The sequence below is a fragment of the Passer domesticus genome, chromosome 4 (genome assembly GCF_036417665.1).
Source record: "Passer domesticus isolate bPasDom1 chromosome 4, bPasDom1.hap1, whole genome shotgun sequence".
NCBI classification, from domain to species: domain Eukaryota; kingdom Metazoa; phylum Chordata; class Aves; order Passeriformes; family Passeridae; genus Passer; species Passer domesticus.
Genome location: NC_087477.1, coordinates 58189651 through 58205660, shown reverse-complemented (window position 1 = coordinate 58205660; position 16010 = coordinate 58189651). Strand labels below are relative to the sequence as shown.

The window sequence follows — 16010 nt, the reverse complement described above, 5'->3', positions numbered from 1 at the left end:
GGCTACCTAAGGTAGCAGTGCCTCAGGTAACAGCTGCTGGGACTGTAATGTAATTCAGTGCATTAATTAACCTTGCTCTGCAGAGCAAAGTGCAGCATCCTGCTGATCTAGCTAGTCTACATTGGAGACCTGAGCTTCTTTCCCTTGTGGCTCTGCCTTGTGTTTTGTGGACACACCAGCATGTTTGAGGGATTTCAGATGAGCCTGTAGCATGAGGAACACGTGAACAGGACAGGCAGAAAAGGAATTGTCAGGTATTTGCAAATCAGGAAAAACTGAGTTGAGCACATATAAAGGCTTTAGCAAAATGATGACTTGATGAGGGTGGAGAGGTGGAAAGGAAACCAACCCTTCCTGGTTTTGTCTCCAGAAATATTTTTGCAATAGGTACTAACGTGTTTAAATGGCATATTTCACTAACTGCGTTTGAACAATGCCAAACATTGTCTTGGGCTCATTGTGTGGGACATTTTTTAAAATGTGACGCATTAGTATATTTTATTTGGATAGGATTAATGAAGACTGTGCTTAACTTGTTGCTGCAAAGGTTTTAGATTTCATAAATGTCTTTGCAACTACTTTGTGCCACCCCAATTTCTTACTCTTCATGTGTGTTTCTTATATTACAGCATTCACATGAGGGATTTGAGTTCATTATGTTTTATGAGAATTTAATTCCATTATTGCATTACTTTCTTTGTTCTGAAAGCACTCTGAGGAGTCTTTAGAAACAGTTATCTTAGGTAATTAAATTTAATTTTTTAAAATTCTATGAAGAAAACATGTGGTAGAGAAGTGTCAAATGCTTTCCTGAGTAATGCTTTCACAAAATAAATATTTTATTCAAAATTCCTCTCTATTACTTCCTTTGAAATGCACACTTGTGATTAATTTACCTGGTGTGACCACTTGGTAGTAACAGAGAGATGGCCCTAATTTTCTCTTTGGCAAAGAAAACTATAAATGGAACACATCTCAGCTGATGGCACTTCATGAGTTTAACTTCCATCTGGGAATGCAATTTCTATATTTTTTATGCCATCTCATAGCTTAACAAAGATTATACAGTGAGACTGTTTATTTGTTGCTGTGCTTTTACTCTTACAGCTTGGCTTTCTGGCAAACTGCTCGTTTTCTTCTGGTTTCTTCCAGGTGCAAGTGCTATTTCTTGCTTTCTTCTCCTGTCCAATATCCTGCCTTTCTCTTGCTGCAGTTTGGGTAGGGAACTGCACCACGAAAAGTGACAATGAAAGTAAGATCATTAAATTCAAAACTTCTGTGCTACTTCACTGTGATGTGATATAATGCTGAGGGGTCAGATTCCTGATCTCCAACAACTTTAATGGCTGTGAATCAGTCACACTTTGAGAAAGGTTTTGTATGTTCCCCTTCATTGTGCTAGACCCAGTGTCCTGCTTTGCAAACTTTCACTACAGCTAATGTAACAAGTAAGGGAAATTAAAAAATACTGAGTAATAGTTAGCTATTACCCTGAAGTAAAATATGGCTTCTATAATTAATTAACTATGCCACAAAGATATTAAGGGCATATATCTTCTCCAGCAGAGCTCTTATCCAGTTCATTATCCTCCCATGCTTTTTTTGAAAATAATTGGATTCTTTATCTCATTAGGGATTGGAAGAGACCTTGTACTATTAGTCTGAACCACTTATTGAAAAGCTCCTATTTCCATACATTGCAACAGTTTGTGCACTGAAGTTGCTTTTAAAATGTATCTGTAGGTGTGTTTAGTTTTCTGCTCTCACAAAGCAGATTTCTGTTGGCTCTGAGCTCCAGAATACAAGTTGCTGCCATGTTAAACTGACCTTCCAACCTGCTTACCCTGTTTTATAACAAAGTGTTGAGCAATTGCTTTTGTAGTTCCTATATGAAAAATGTGTTACTTTTATTTTGGTGACAGAGCAGTTCATTGCCAAAGATAATAGATATGTGCAATCATCAGTATACTTTTTCATCAAGCTGTTATTTTAAGGTTCTATAATATGTAGGTATAGCTCAATTGTTCTTTTCCAGGTTAATTTCAGCAAACTTTGAAAACAATGGGCTCAGCTGAGAGTTGTAGCCATCAATAGGGCCTGGAAGGATTTTAGCATAATTTATCTGCCATTTGTCTGCCTTTTTGACATAATACCCTGTAACTGTACTGCAGATCAGTCTTTACTTGTGAGTGCTGCCAATAAATCTCATAGTTCCTGCATTGCCTCATTAGGTATGGCATTTAACTGCATTTTGCTTTGAATCTTCTTTGTTGTTGAAACCATGAGGTTTTTTATGTTGTAACACAACAGCTGGGAGTTTATAAAATGTGTTTATGAGCAATGTTTAATATGTTAAAGGTCTATGAAAAAACTAATCACTTGTATTTTTACAGGTTTTATAATGTTATGTATTGGGGTAGACTTTCTAACAGGACACAAGAAAGACCTTAGCTCTGTCTTTGAAGTGAAAAGCAATCAAAAACCATTCTTCAAAAAGAGTAAAAATTATATTAAACTATGTAAGTATAATTTTAGTTCCTTTTCTCCATGGCTCTAGGAATACTGTTTGAGGAAAAAAATAATACTGTGAAGTGTTTGCTCAGATGTGCTAGGCATGAGGGCATGGTAACCCTACAGAGATCAGGATGCTGAAGATTGCAATTCCTGCATCTTTTCTTCTGTGACTTTGTATCAAATCACTTGTCATTTGTGTACATTTTGCTGCATTTTGAAAAAGAAGACAATAGTGCTTCACAGTTTTTCAGAGCTGTTTCTGGAATCTTTATAGAGGTCTTTACCCTGTATACTCAGGAGCCAAAAGAATGTGGCCTGTGAGAGTTTATGTGTCAGAGACAACATGAGCACCATTTCAAGTGGTTTGAATATTACTGCTAAGAAACATTTCACAAAAGTAAATTAATATTTCAAAATACTACCTGTCACAAAGCACAGCCCTTGCCCAGCTAGCCTTGTAATGTTGCAACAGTACCTCTTGTACTTCCTCATCATACCCACACTTGTACTGTTTCTCATCTTCCACTCTAAGCACCTTTGTGTCTTGCAGAGTAGGAAATTGCTTGACATGTGCTACTATAAGTAGCATGTCCTTCTTTCTGACATCTTCCATTATAAAATGTATTTAAATTTTGCACAAAACCATTCCAGAAAACTTGCATTAAAATTATTTCATATGTTTTTAAATATATGAAAGAATAAACTGGAGTTACTGAAATCATTGTAGATAGCATACGCCACTGTGTCAATGAAATAACTGCAGAGGACTTTGATCATCAAATTATATTGTGCTGAATGGTGAGAGCTCTTAAGTGCACAGTGGTTATTTGTAATGCTACAGGAGCAATTAGAAAGCTCTGAATATGCTTTCTGTGAAGCTGCACTGTCTTTCCAAGAATATGTCAAACAAATGACCCCTCTGTAAGTCTCGCAGGCACCACATCTTTCTGACTTGCTTGCAAAGTAAACTAAATTTTATTCCACACATTATATTAATACAAGATAAAAATTGTGTACTACAGAGGCATACTTGCACACGGAGAGGAAAACACTGAAGGGTTTACATGATCCTTTTACCCATGTACTATAATGAATTCTTCAGTAGGTGTAATTTTTACATCACTATTCCAAGGAGTTTTGGTACTTTCTATCTGCTCAGCATGTTGTGTTTTGGAGAGTGTATTTGCATACATACACACATTCTGCATGCATACTGCTTTGATCTGCTGTTTTCACTTAAATGAACACATTTCTTGTTCTGAGAATAGCACACCTTTGAATAAGTGTCCTGTTTAACAGCACTAATAGCATTATTTTTTCTCTAATTAAAAACATTTTTCTGTGTTTTTCTATTTCAAGTGTTGTGGCTGCTTGTTGGTGTTGGTTTGCTTGGATTGGGTTTACGTTATAGAACTTACCAGAAGAAGTTGGGCCAAGGGGTGAGTAGGGTGTTTGTGAGAATGGTAACTTTCAAATATACAGTAAAATGTGTGTGTAACAGCTTAGGCGTGTTAATTGTGGCTGAAGTAATCTTTGCAACCAATTTTTCAGGAAAGCTAATGCATAATTGAAGATGCAAAAATTTAATTTTTAAATTCATGTCAATGGAAATGTCCAGGTCTTTGGAGATTTATAATGGTGCTATGAACTAAAAAAATATTTTGAAAAATTCAGAGATTCACATCTCATATGTTCAGTTTGAACATTACTTTTATAAATTAATTTATTTGAATGGTATTCAAACTGTACAATGCTGTGAGCTTCCTGATCTCATGAAGGGGGAGTTTGAACAGATAACTTCCTGAGGTTTCTTCCAGGTGAAGGAATTCTATGGTTCTATACTATATCAAAACTCTGAATTGAAGCTCTCTGAAAAGTTAGTTGACATAGGTTAGACTTAGACTAGGTGTAGAAATTGGATAAAAATGTGAAGATTCCAATTTTCTATCTTGCAAGAAAATAGGTATTGCAAAGGTAATAAATAGCAAGATGGTTAACAGTCGTGGAGTTCAGTGTTAGATTCACAAATGCACACAGATTAATATGGTGGGCCTTTTTTTTCAATTAACTCAGGTTTTGTCTTATTGGGTGGCAAGATGTGGTTAGTTCCTCTTAGTAAGATGAAAAAATGCACTGTCTCTTTCATCTTCATTTTTTTACTGATACTTGTACAAATTCATTTGAACTATGATGACTTTTATTCCCTTGTTAACAGCAGATTTAATCTTTCATAATTCTGACATCTTTATTAGGAAAATATATTGGTTAAAACATCTCTTCTTGTATGTCTTTTATGGCACCATGTGTCTGGTGTTGTTTACTGCTATAATATGTAAAAATTCAAATTTTATTATATGTTTTTCCTTTTATTTTTTTGAGGTTCCAAAAAAAGATTTCTCTGCTATGATCTGGCCTTTTAGATTTGGATTTGACAATGAAGGATGGTCTAATTTGGAAGGATCAGCTAATTTGCTTAATCAGACAGGTAACTTTTTTCCCCTACTTCATTTATATTTGAGAGAATTCATCTGAAGAGACATATGTAAACCCCTTGGTAACTGAGGCATTAACAAAAGAACCTGTGTTTAGTGATTTTCTCCTCAATCTGTGAACTGTTCCAATACAATCACTTCAGTCAAAAATCCATTTGCAGAGGTGATAATTTGTTTAATATGTTTTAAAGAAGTTTCTGGTCAGAGGAAAAATTACAAATCTTATAAACATTTCTTATTTGGATTTTTCTTCTCATATTGCTGATGAGTTACTTGTCTATAGAGAAATTCTTTGCATAATTGAAATAATATCCTTTTAGATAAAATGCAGTGGTATTTACAAAGGTAAGTATACTTTTAGATAAAATACAATGTTTTATAAGTCTTATGTGGGTTTTTTAAAACGTGAAACATTATATAATTCTTAAAGGGTGTGAAATTCAAGTGCCCTTAACAATGAATACAGAGAAGAAACAGAAAAGTGTGTTTCCATCACTGAACCAGCACAATGTATACAAGGAAAGTAGCTTGCACACAATTGTAGCTTGGTTGTCATGATTTTACTGTGAAGAAGAGTGTCTAAACTGTTGCTCATGGGCAGGATTTTGGTTGGAAAATTTGCTATAGGAAATGAAGAATTTGGACTCAAGATGAGTGCTGCTGCAGAGGGCATTGAAAGGAATGGGCCAGTAGTGCTTGTAGGTGTTACTCTTTTCCTGCAATACCCATGAGATAGGGTAGACAGGGGACAGACAGTTTAGCATCTAAAGCAGTTCAGGGAATTAGGAAATGTCTGTGCTGCCATTCCAGCATTTGTTGTTCTCTGGTCCACCACAGCATTTTCCTGAGCAGCTCAGGCTTTACAGACCCAAGCAATGAAAAGGTGCTCCTGTGCAAGTCTTGATTTTATGGCAGAGATACACAGGAGTTAGTGAAGAGTGAAGGAACTGATTTTGACCCTGTTCATTCTTTTGTCCCATGACCAAAAGTTCAGAGAGCTGGGCTATATTGGCTATCTGGTGATATGAGAAAACAGACAGGACATTTAATAATTGAAATTTGGAGCATTCTTCTACATAACTGATTCCATAGTTCACGTCTGGATGGTTATTTAATCTTGGCATATTTATTTAAGAATTTTGATGAATGCATTAATTCCTGGTACCTGTAGTTGAAGTTAATGAATATTAGAAAAAGTGATTACCTTTTTATGTCCATTGGCATTTCTTTAGGTTAATAAAATATCACTTCTAAAAAAGACAATTGGTGAGTGAAAAAGGTAGAAAATTCCAAAAAATAAATTAATAAATAATAATTTATAATAGGTGGGAATGGTATTCTGGAGTTTTATGTTACATGCATATTGTTATATAAAATACTACATTGACATTGTGAGTAAATGCATTCAGAGTTTGTCTAGAAATTCCGGTAAGAAGGGTTTCTGATTTTGAGGGCCATAGAGAAAAGAGTGGCTATCTGCTTTAGGGTAGGAGTTGCCTTTGAAGGTGTGGTGTGTGCATTCCTTGAGCTCACCTCTCTGTTGGAATAGTGAAGATGCCACACATAATGGCATTTGTGACTGGAATTTCTGTCTGCCCTGGAGGGATCCAACATCAACCCTTGTTAATGGTTTCAATTTCTGTTTCTGTGATCAGCATGTATGCTAGTGATGTAGAAGGAAAAACCTGTGAGTCCCCTTAAGAGCTCTGAGCTCCCATTTTCCCTCCTGACAATGCTTTACACTGCTGCATATGATATTTCAAAAGCAAAAAATCTTCTGTGGTGCTGGATGGTCATAATTCCTTATGGAAGGGTCGTGGATGAAATGGTGACTTGATTTGCCTTCCTGTGTAGGGAGCACTCTAAGAGGGGCAAAATTGCAGCAAGAAGGGAGCACTTGGAGCACTTGTTACTGCTGCAGCTGTACTGACCTGCTGCTCAAGCTGACTCTGAATGGTTCATCCCTCCTGTGGGCAGCTTCCTTCAGGCATGGGCAGGTGTTTCTCAGATGCCAGCTCCTCAAGGAACTGCATAGTTGTCTCTGTATCCTGCAGTTAAAATATAGGGGACCCTATCATGTTCCCCTGGCAAAACCACACCTCTGTGTGGAGATTCTCAGTTCAGTCAAAGAAAAAACAGAGACAATTTCTCCCAGGCTAAGCCTGGGAATTTTAGAGGAAAGAAGTAAAACAATTATCTCTCTTTCTGTAACAATTGTTTATAGTTACAGTTTTCCACAGTTGCTATTCATAGCGCACCAATAGTGTGAGATGTTTCTACTTTGAAACCAATCAAGTATCACCTTAGTGAGTCACATTATGAAAGACCTGCTACTTTCTTTAAAGTTAGCCTTTTGATCCACCTGAAGACTGGAGTGTTTCTTTCCATCCCTGACTCAACAGTGTTGCCTCTGCATATGAACAGGGAGGGACCACAGAGCTTTGAGGAAGCGAGGTGGCTGCAGGTGGTCAGCAATTCACTGGAGCTGTAAACCCTTCTGTTACCCTGCCTTGGGGCTGATGCAATGGTGCTCTGGGCTGAATAATTATTTTGGCAACAGCATCCAGCTGTGTCTTGCACAGGACCCTTTGAAGCACAATACGATTGGGTAGATGAAGGGAAGTGCAGATCTGCTATGTAGTGTTTGTTCATCAAATTGAAAGCAGTAGACTTGCTACTATGCTGTTAATTAGTGCATGCACAGTACCTCTAATGCTTTAGAAATGGCACGAGGTCTGCTCAGGCCAGCTGTATTCTGCAGTCTCATGTATCTCTGGTTATGCACCAGGGATGAGCCATGGCTAGCAGACACTAAGTGCATATTCATCAGAGTTTGTGTGGCCTGCAGTAGCCAAAAGTTTGGGCATGACTTTGTTGCCAGCATTGATTTGCCGTGACTGACCCCTGAAGGGCTTGTGTCCATCCCTCTGTAATCAAATCATTGACATTACGTAGTTATTTATAAGTCCCATTTATAGGTTATAACAGTTATAAATGTGAAAATATATATCTATTTTTTTTTTCCTTCCATGGTAGAAGCAGATTTTATCACTATTATAGAGAGTGATGCCTCTAAACCATTCATTGGAAACCATGATCCAACCATGTGGCTTGGAGAAAGACTGGGATTTTATACAGATTTTGGTCCAAGCACAAGAGATCACACTTGGGGGTGAGTCACCTTTACATGCACAGTGGCAGTAAATAGATGTAAATATATTGCCTAATACAAACTGCACTAATACAGATGCAAAGAATAGTTGGAATAGTTCTTACTATAGTCCCTTGTTGAAGTTTGTCCTTTAGCAATAGCCTTTGATTCATTAGCATTACCATGCAATGTGGATGGAATTTTCTCATTGCTAAACATGATCAGATTTTGGTGCCTGACCCCATAAGCTGCTTTGATCTTGGTGATGTAGAGAATGGCATCCTGCCCTTTAATTTACAGATTTGGAAGTTTAGCATTCCAAGTACTGCATCTGATGCCCTTCTCACATTATTTTGTTATGGGCTATGAGATTTCTATATTTCAGACTTAAAAATTTGATAGCAGTTGGAAAATGTAGCACACCAGGAGGTATGAGAAATTTTGACTTCATATCTAGCTTGGGCTGTATAACAGGAAATGGGACTAGAAAGGTGCATGTCTGTTTGACCAGATATTGTGTGTCTAAGTTTACCTTAATGCTTGACCACCTACCCGTTGCATATCTTTAAATATCTTTGTCCTCTAGAAAAATACTGGCATATAATGTAGCTTTTTATTTTCAGGGGTATATACACATCTCTGTGGCAGATGGAACTTCCTACTAATGTTGCTATGGCTGCTTAATTTTTGTCATATATGAGGGGCATTTAGTACCTTTCTTCATCCAGACCCTGTCCATTTGAGGCAGAATGGGAGAGAGAAGTCATTCTCTGAGATTTTTAAAATGAAATACATTGAAAACGTGATACAAAATGCAGTACCTGAAAAAAGAGAAATCTCTAATTTTAAAGATGTATTTCTACCTACTTCTACTTTTAATAAAATACTTTTTAATTTCTGGTAGTACAAAATTCTGTTTTGTCTGAAATACAGATCATGAAAACCTCAGTGAAAGACTTCATATTTATGGAATGTTATTTCTTAGTGTAGGAATTAACTTGATAATATATTTTTAGACATGTATTTAAGCAGTATTTTAGAGGGAAACTTTGTATATTAAGAAAAATCCACTAGATAGGTTTTGTATTCTGCTATTATAGTTTCCTATTTCAGTGACTGTTAGTCTTCTGCTCACATTTATCTGCTTAGTTCACACCTTTGATGCTTGTGAATCACAAAATGTAACTTTTTGCCTCTCCTCACGTAGGATTATGGCACTATCCAGGTATCCAATTGTAAAATCAACTCATCACCTCCTTCCATCTCCAGAGGGAGAGATTGCACCTGCCATCTCCCTGACTGTCAACTTCACAGGGAAGCTGGTTGATTTTGTTGTTGCTCACTTCGGAAATGAAGAGTGTGTATTTCACTTATTTTTACATAGAGTGTACAAAGTCATGTAATGTAATTTGTGAACTTCCAGGATTTATTTTGTACTTTTTAAAATCTGCTGCTGTAATACTGGTTCTAGCAGTGCACATTTGAAGAAATACCATGACAGTTTAAAATTGGTTAAACTACTGGTTTAAAATTTTGAAGCATTTTGAATGTGTCATGCAAAACTCAGCTGAACCTACCATCTGAATTACTAGAGATTTAAAGATACAGTTCTGCAAAGTCACTACAAATCGTAGGGCTGCAGATGCACCTCAGCCCAGGACAGCATCCTTCTGGCTTTTTGCATGTGGGGTAGATGTATTACATTCCACAATGACTGCAGATACGTACAGTTAGAGATAGACAGCATTAATGGATTTTTTTTTTAAATAACAAATCTGAAACCTCCAAGAAAGGACAGGGTTGAAACAGCAGCAAAAATATCCATCAGTGTCCTTCTGAGAGTAAGCAAGTGGAAATAGGAAGTCTGATCTCTGAATTCAGAACAGCAATATTATACCAATAAATCAGATAAGTGGTGGAAAAGAATAAGGTATATATTTTAGTTCTTGAAAACAATGTTTCACCTGTGTGTAATGGATATTAATAAGTGATAGTTTTGTGAATGCTCCATGTAGCTGTTATTTCTGTTATATTTGATGGGATATCTAGTATGTTTGTAGCTATGTAGTAAGGTCTGGAATTAAAAAAAAAATTGTTACAGTTCATGGAGCAGCAAGCTTATGGATAGGGTGCAGAATATTGTAACACAAAGAAGCTACTCAGAAAGCCAAAGGAATTTTCTGTATCCCATTTCCTTCCCCTGAGTAGAAACTGCACCAAACCTGCAAATTGTTTATAGATTTCCCATTTATTAAACAAATATAATTGTCAGAAATCACTCCCTATTTTTAACTCCAGAACACAATTTAATTCTTTGCCTCACACAGATGATTAGACTTGCCTGTCTGAGAAACTGTTTGGCAATGTAGAAGAAAATAACACTGTATTATACCCTTGCAAAGAAATGAGATAAAGATGAAAGACAAAATACCAGGAGACACATGGGAAATGAGTGCAAATTAGATTGTGTTTTAGAGGGGAATGAATTTTTAACTAAATATTGCACATAACTGCTCATTTTTAATATTTTTTCTTCTGCTGCTTACATTGATATAGACTATAGAATACTGGATAACTAGGGTTGTTTTTAAATAGGATTTTTAAAGTGTGGGACTATAATTATGCTTGTGCTTTTAAAAGTTCCCATCATCTGGAGAGGTGCATTCTGGAAAGAGCAGCTAGCTGAGCAAGCAACTTCACATATACCTAGGTCAGACTTCTAATTAAGTGTTTGGGGATTATTTGTCTCCTGTCTGTGTGCTCTTTCTCCCTAATACAGTTGCTTCAGTCAGAAGTACCACTATTTAGAAAGCATAGCTGCATTTAAATGGTTGTCTTCTTCAGGGTTTACAGGTTCCAAAATCAGCTCTCTCTGTCAGTGTTTTCACTGTTAGCCCAGACTGTCAAAATCTAGAAGACAACATGATTTACACACCTGTTTTAAAGTCATTAACATGAAGAATTATAGAAAGATAACAGCTTTTTCATTATTTTATGACAAATCCAAGGACAGGGAATGGGATCCAATGAAGTATTTTACCAGGCTTCACTTATGCTATCACTTTTGGTCATGTTGGAACTCTTGTGTAAATCTTGTTAAAGAGATGTGAAATACATGCCAAATGTGATTAAGTAATGCTAATGGGATGATGTAACTTTAGTTACATTTCATAAATTATGGGACCCAGACTTTAAGACTTTATTTACCATGATCTATCCATAATAAAATTTATTTAGTGTGTAAGTTCTTTGTTATGCACCACATCATGCTAGAACAGTTAAATTTTAAGTACAAGCACAGACAAAGCCTTAGATTACCAAAACACTAACATTCACATTTCCTAGTGATGGTATCAGTATTAAAAACAAAACAGCAGTAGAAAATGTCATTCCTGTAATGGATAGAAAGAGAATGTGAATTACATCTACCATGACCATGTGGCTTTTATCAAATGTAGTGATAATTTTGAATCAATGAGCTTTCTGTGAACTTTCATACTCTCTAATATTCAGCAACAAAAATGGTACCAGATTGATTTGTGGTTTAGTATGTCATAGCACAAAGATTGTGAGTTCAAATGTATATATCTTAAAGTTTTTTTCATTTCTTTCAGAGAGGACTTGGACAGAAAACTCCAAGCAATAGCTGTTTCAAACCTGTTGAAGACTAGCTCTAAGCAAGTTGTGTTTCTAGGATACATAACTTCAGCTCCTGGATCCAGAGACTATACAGAATTAATAAAAAATGGAAATGTGCAGGTAATATAAAAATACTGCATCTTTAGAGAACATATATACATTGGAAACACTCAGCTTAATATTTCTAATTGGTAACTTAAATATAGACAAAGAAGAAAACACATGCCCATTTTCAAATATAATCTTTAGCTACCTCATGATATCTTGCAGAGAAGGTGGAGTTACACAGTGAAAGAACAAGAGGCAATGGACAGCAGCTGCCCCAAGGGCAATGTCAGTTAGAAGAAATAAAAAGGGTTGTAAAGGATTAGAACAAGGGCCTGGTGAAGTTGTGAAACTTTCATCCTTGGTAATATTCAAAAGTTAGCTGCATAAAGCCCTGAGCAACCTGCCTGAAGTGACTTTGACCAAGGTTAGGAGTAGGTGACCTCCAGACAGCCTCTAATTCTGTGATTCTTTTAAAAATGAGCTCTGCATTAAGAGATATCAAAAAGTTGTCTGATTTGTCCATGTCTAACAGTGAGCTTTTTTCTTTCTACCTCATTACAATGTTTTAGGCAAAATATTTTTCTGCAGTGAGTTTACACATTAGTCATGTTACTGATTAAAAGCCTAGCCAGATGAACACTTACCTTATTTGTTTGACTTTTTTTCCCTTTCAATATCCCTCTAGGATATTGACAGTACAGACCGGGACAGATGGTGTAGCTATATTATGTATCGTGGAGTAATAAGGTATGTTAAAGTGAGTAACTTATTTGTAGGCTTAAATATCTTTATGGTTATCAGTTTTATAATCTTTTGTAAGTGATTGTGGAAGAGTCTTATATCCCTAAACAATTATTATGGGCAGCTGGATCTATCACAAAATTATGTGAAACATTGATCTTAGGGTCACAAGAACTGGTGTATCTCTGAATATAATTCACAAAGACACTATTACAGGTTTCATCATTCTGTGTCAAAAGCCTTCATATCTACTCTTCTTTGGTAGCATTAAGCTACATTTTTCCAAAGCTCTGGCTTTGCAACTTCATTATAAAATGTGAAGGCTAAGACCTAATTTGTATGTGACACAGAAGATGCAAATTTTGAACTATGTTTTAGGGTTTGTTGAAGCAAAATGCTGATCTAATCCAGCCAATGTTTATGCTGGATTTAGTAGAAACTTGAACTGTGTAAGCCCATATTGAGGCACAGGACCTGTACACTCCATATCTTTTAATACCAAATTGCTTGTAAATCGTTCTCTTGGTGATGTTTGTACCGGAATGGCCTTCATATTCTTTTGAAGAAACTATGCAAATTTTGCAGTGTTCATAAGTCATAAACTTGATAGCTGTCTTAACAGTATTGAGTAAAAAAGAAAAAAAGGGAACTAAAAAAACTCAGCTGAAACTCTATTTGCAATTTGAATTTTTCACATTATGCATTCAATTGATGCTTGTGTTTCTTTCTTGATTATTGAAATCTTTTCAGTGAAAATTTGGTGAGCTTTTACCTCCACTCATATTCTAAAGCTGTCATTTTAAAAAAGGTTTTTAGACATACTCTCAAACACAGTTTTAAAGTTTTTATGCTTGTGACACTGTATTATGATCCTGTTTATGGACCACTTTCAGGTTTTTGAGGGTGAGAGTCACAAAAATAGAAAATTGTGTTGATAAGTTAAAGCATAACTCTTGGGGGAAAAAAAGATACGTTCATTAAGAATGTGGTGAAATTGTGGTGAGTTACTTCTTCAAACTAACTCTTCTCATATTTGATAGGCTGGGTTATGCCCGCATATCTCATGCTGGTTTAAGTGATTCAGAAGTCCAGATGGCCAAATTTAGGATCCCAGATGACGTGGATAGCTATGTTGACAATGACAGAATTGTCACTGATCCCAGCCAAGTTCCTGAGGACATCCATTTCAATCCCAGGTCAGTGTGTCTCATAGGAAATGAAGAGGATGATGTACCTGGCATCTTGTAAAAGAGAAGTCTAGGAACAAAATTATTTCTAAAGTGAGAGGTGCTGATCAGTACCCAACTGAGCAGAAGGGTAGAAGTCAAGAACTTCTGATTTGTAATTCCATTTTTTCGATTGATTTGGCATGTACCCTGGGAAAATCAGTCTGTTGTGTCACAGCATAAATTGCAATGCTCATTTCACCCAGACAATTTCTGAGGTTGTTTGATAGGGATATTTGCCAAGTGGTGTGGTGACTCATTTGATAGACGATGAAAGGTCTCCCATGTTTCTCAGCACTTTGGAGATTAGGTTCTTAATATACTGTTACTTAAAATATCAAATACAATATATATATATATATATTAAATACTTTTTGCATAAGCATTTTAAAACATACCATATAATTGGAGCAAAAATTAAAGAGAATGTCTGAGGCAGTATATTGCATGTGTCAAGAAGGAAAAAGCCGGGACTAGGTTTAATGTAAAAGAGTCACTTATTTCTAAATTGCCATAATTTTTCCACTGGTATTGCATAAGGAAGAGATATACAGAGGGAGATACTTATTCTAGTATTAAGCATTAATAGTGAAAGAGCTATGAAGCTTGTGACAGATGTTGCCATAGAGAGAATAATTCCCAGTAATGTGCCATGTTTACTACTCCTAACATGCATAATGCAGAATATATTACTTTCTTATATAGACCTGACAGTGGAGTGTACTCACTTTTTGTGTACCACTCAGCCACTGGCTTCCTGTCTAAGCAGGGCTTTGCCCAGGCTTTTCCACATGATGGAACTTGCCTACAGCTAGCATTCACCTTCAGATTTTTCTCAGTTGACTTCAGTACAGAATCTTGTCCTAATTTCTTTTGTCTGCCTATAATCAGAAATTGTTTACCCTATTGGAATGTATTCAACTTTTTCTGATTAACTGTACTTCTTTAGAAATACAATGGCAGTGCTCTTAAATATTACTTAGCACTGATATTTTAAATAAGTACTCAATTTTACTTTTGCAAGTCTGTCTACCATAATAGTCAGTTGTCAAAACTTTCATAGTTAAATTTGGCATGAAAAATTACAATTTTCATCATAATTTGCAAAAGCAAGATGTACAGTATTAATAACAGGTTTGACTGTTTTGATACTGTGGGTGTTTAAATTGTATCTCTACTGAAATCAGGACTAAAAACATAGCTTAGAATTTAAGTAGATAAATGCAACACTCAGCTTTTTCATCTGGAGTTCCAATTATAGACTGCCTGTAGCATGAGCAGAATCAATGTAATTAATTGTCTCCAGTATACTCAAAGACCTTTAGCAGGAGAGGGTTCATAGAACCTGATTTACATTTAATAGAGTTGGGGCCTGTTTCAGAAATAAATTGCCTAGAACATTCAGAAGTAGGGTAGTAAATGTATGATTTAATTGTAGGGGTTAAATAATGTTGTAATAGTATTGCTCTGTTGAATATTTTTTTTTTAGGTTTGGATCTTATAAAGATGGACATAATTATGTGCCTATTCATCACTTTCATATGAGCACTCCTAAATATTTTAAACGGACAAATTAGAGCAAGAAAATAAAATTATTATTGAGACCACCAAGAAAGGTATATCACTCAAAACTGAATTGACAGCCAAAAAGACTACACTGTTTAAGGATGAGCAACTGCCATGCTGCACAACACTGTGAATGTCTATGTAAGAGTTGGTGCCTTTCCTCTTGAATGAGCTGCCATGGCTGTGAGGGAAGGAAGGTGCTTGCATTTTGGTAAACTGGTATCCACGCTGGCCAGATACCTGCTTTGTATGCAACAAAGCAAGGGTGGCAACTTGCTTTGGCAACAACTTCTTCAGCTTTTGTAGAGGTACTGTATATCATGATGTTTCAGAGTGCTATTGCTGCTACTGCAATAAAAAGATTGACCTAGGGTTTTTAAAAATAGGAATGAAACTAGTGCATTTTTTAATTGGGAAATATGCAGTAAGTATGTCTTTGAAGTGTGCACCTTTTCAACTCAAAGAGTATTTACATCTGCTGCTATTCTACATTTTATTCTTAAATGAGTTTTACAACACTTTGCAGATAATTGATATTCATAATACTGGAGAAAAAGAGGTGGCTTTTACAGACTTCATTTTATTAGCTGGACATTGGACACTTCAATGCTTTTACAAAGGGAAGAGTAGAGT

General features: G+C 36.0%; 1 protein-coding gene across 10 annotated transcripts in view; it reads left to right on the top strand.

Moving 5' to 3' along the window:
* Positions 1–15760, top strand: part of CWH43 (cell wall biogenesis 43 C-terminal homolog) — a 29582-nt gene extending 13822 nt beyond the window's left edge. For all 10 annotated transcript variants that reach the window (XM_064418190.1, XM_064418185.1, XM_064418187.1 and 7 more), the window contains 9 exons: positions 2394–2519; positions 3874–3953; positions 4894–4999; positions 8043–8178; positions 9365–9514; positions 11772–11916; positions 12530–12591; positions 13626–13781; positions 15301–15760. In XM_064418190.1, coding sequence (XP_064274260.1) covers positions 2394–2519; positions 3874–3953; positions 4894–4999; positions 8043–8178; positions 9365–9514; positions 11772–11916; positions 12530–12591; positions 13626–13781; positions 15301–15388 — 1049 coding nt within the window. In that variant the 3' untranslated portion in view covers positions 15389–15760. The remainder of the gene's footprint in view (positions 1–2393; positions 2520–3873; positions 3954–4893; positions 5000–8042; positions 8179–9364; positions 9515–11771; positions 11917–12529; positions 12592–13625; positions 13782–15300) is intronic.
* The last annotated feature ends 250 nt before the right edge of the window (positions 15761–16010 follow it).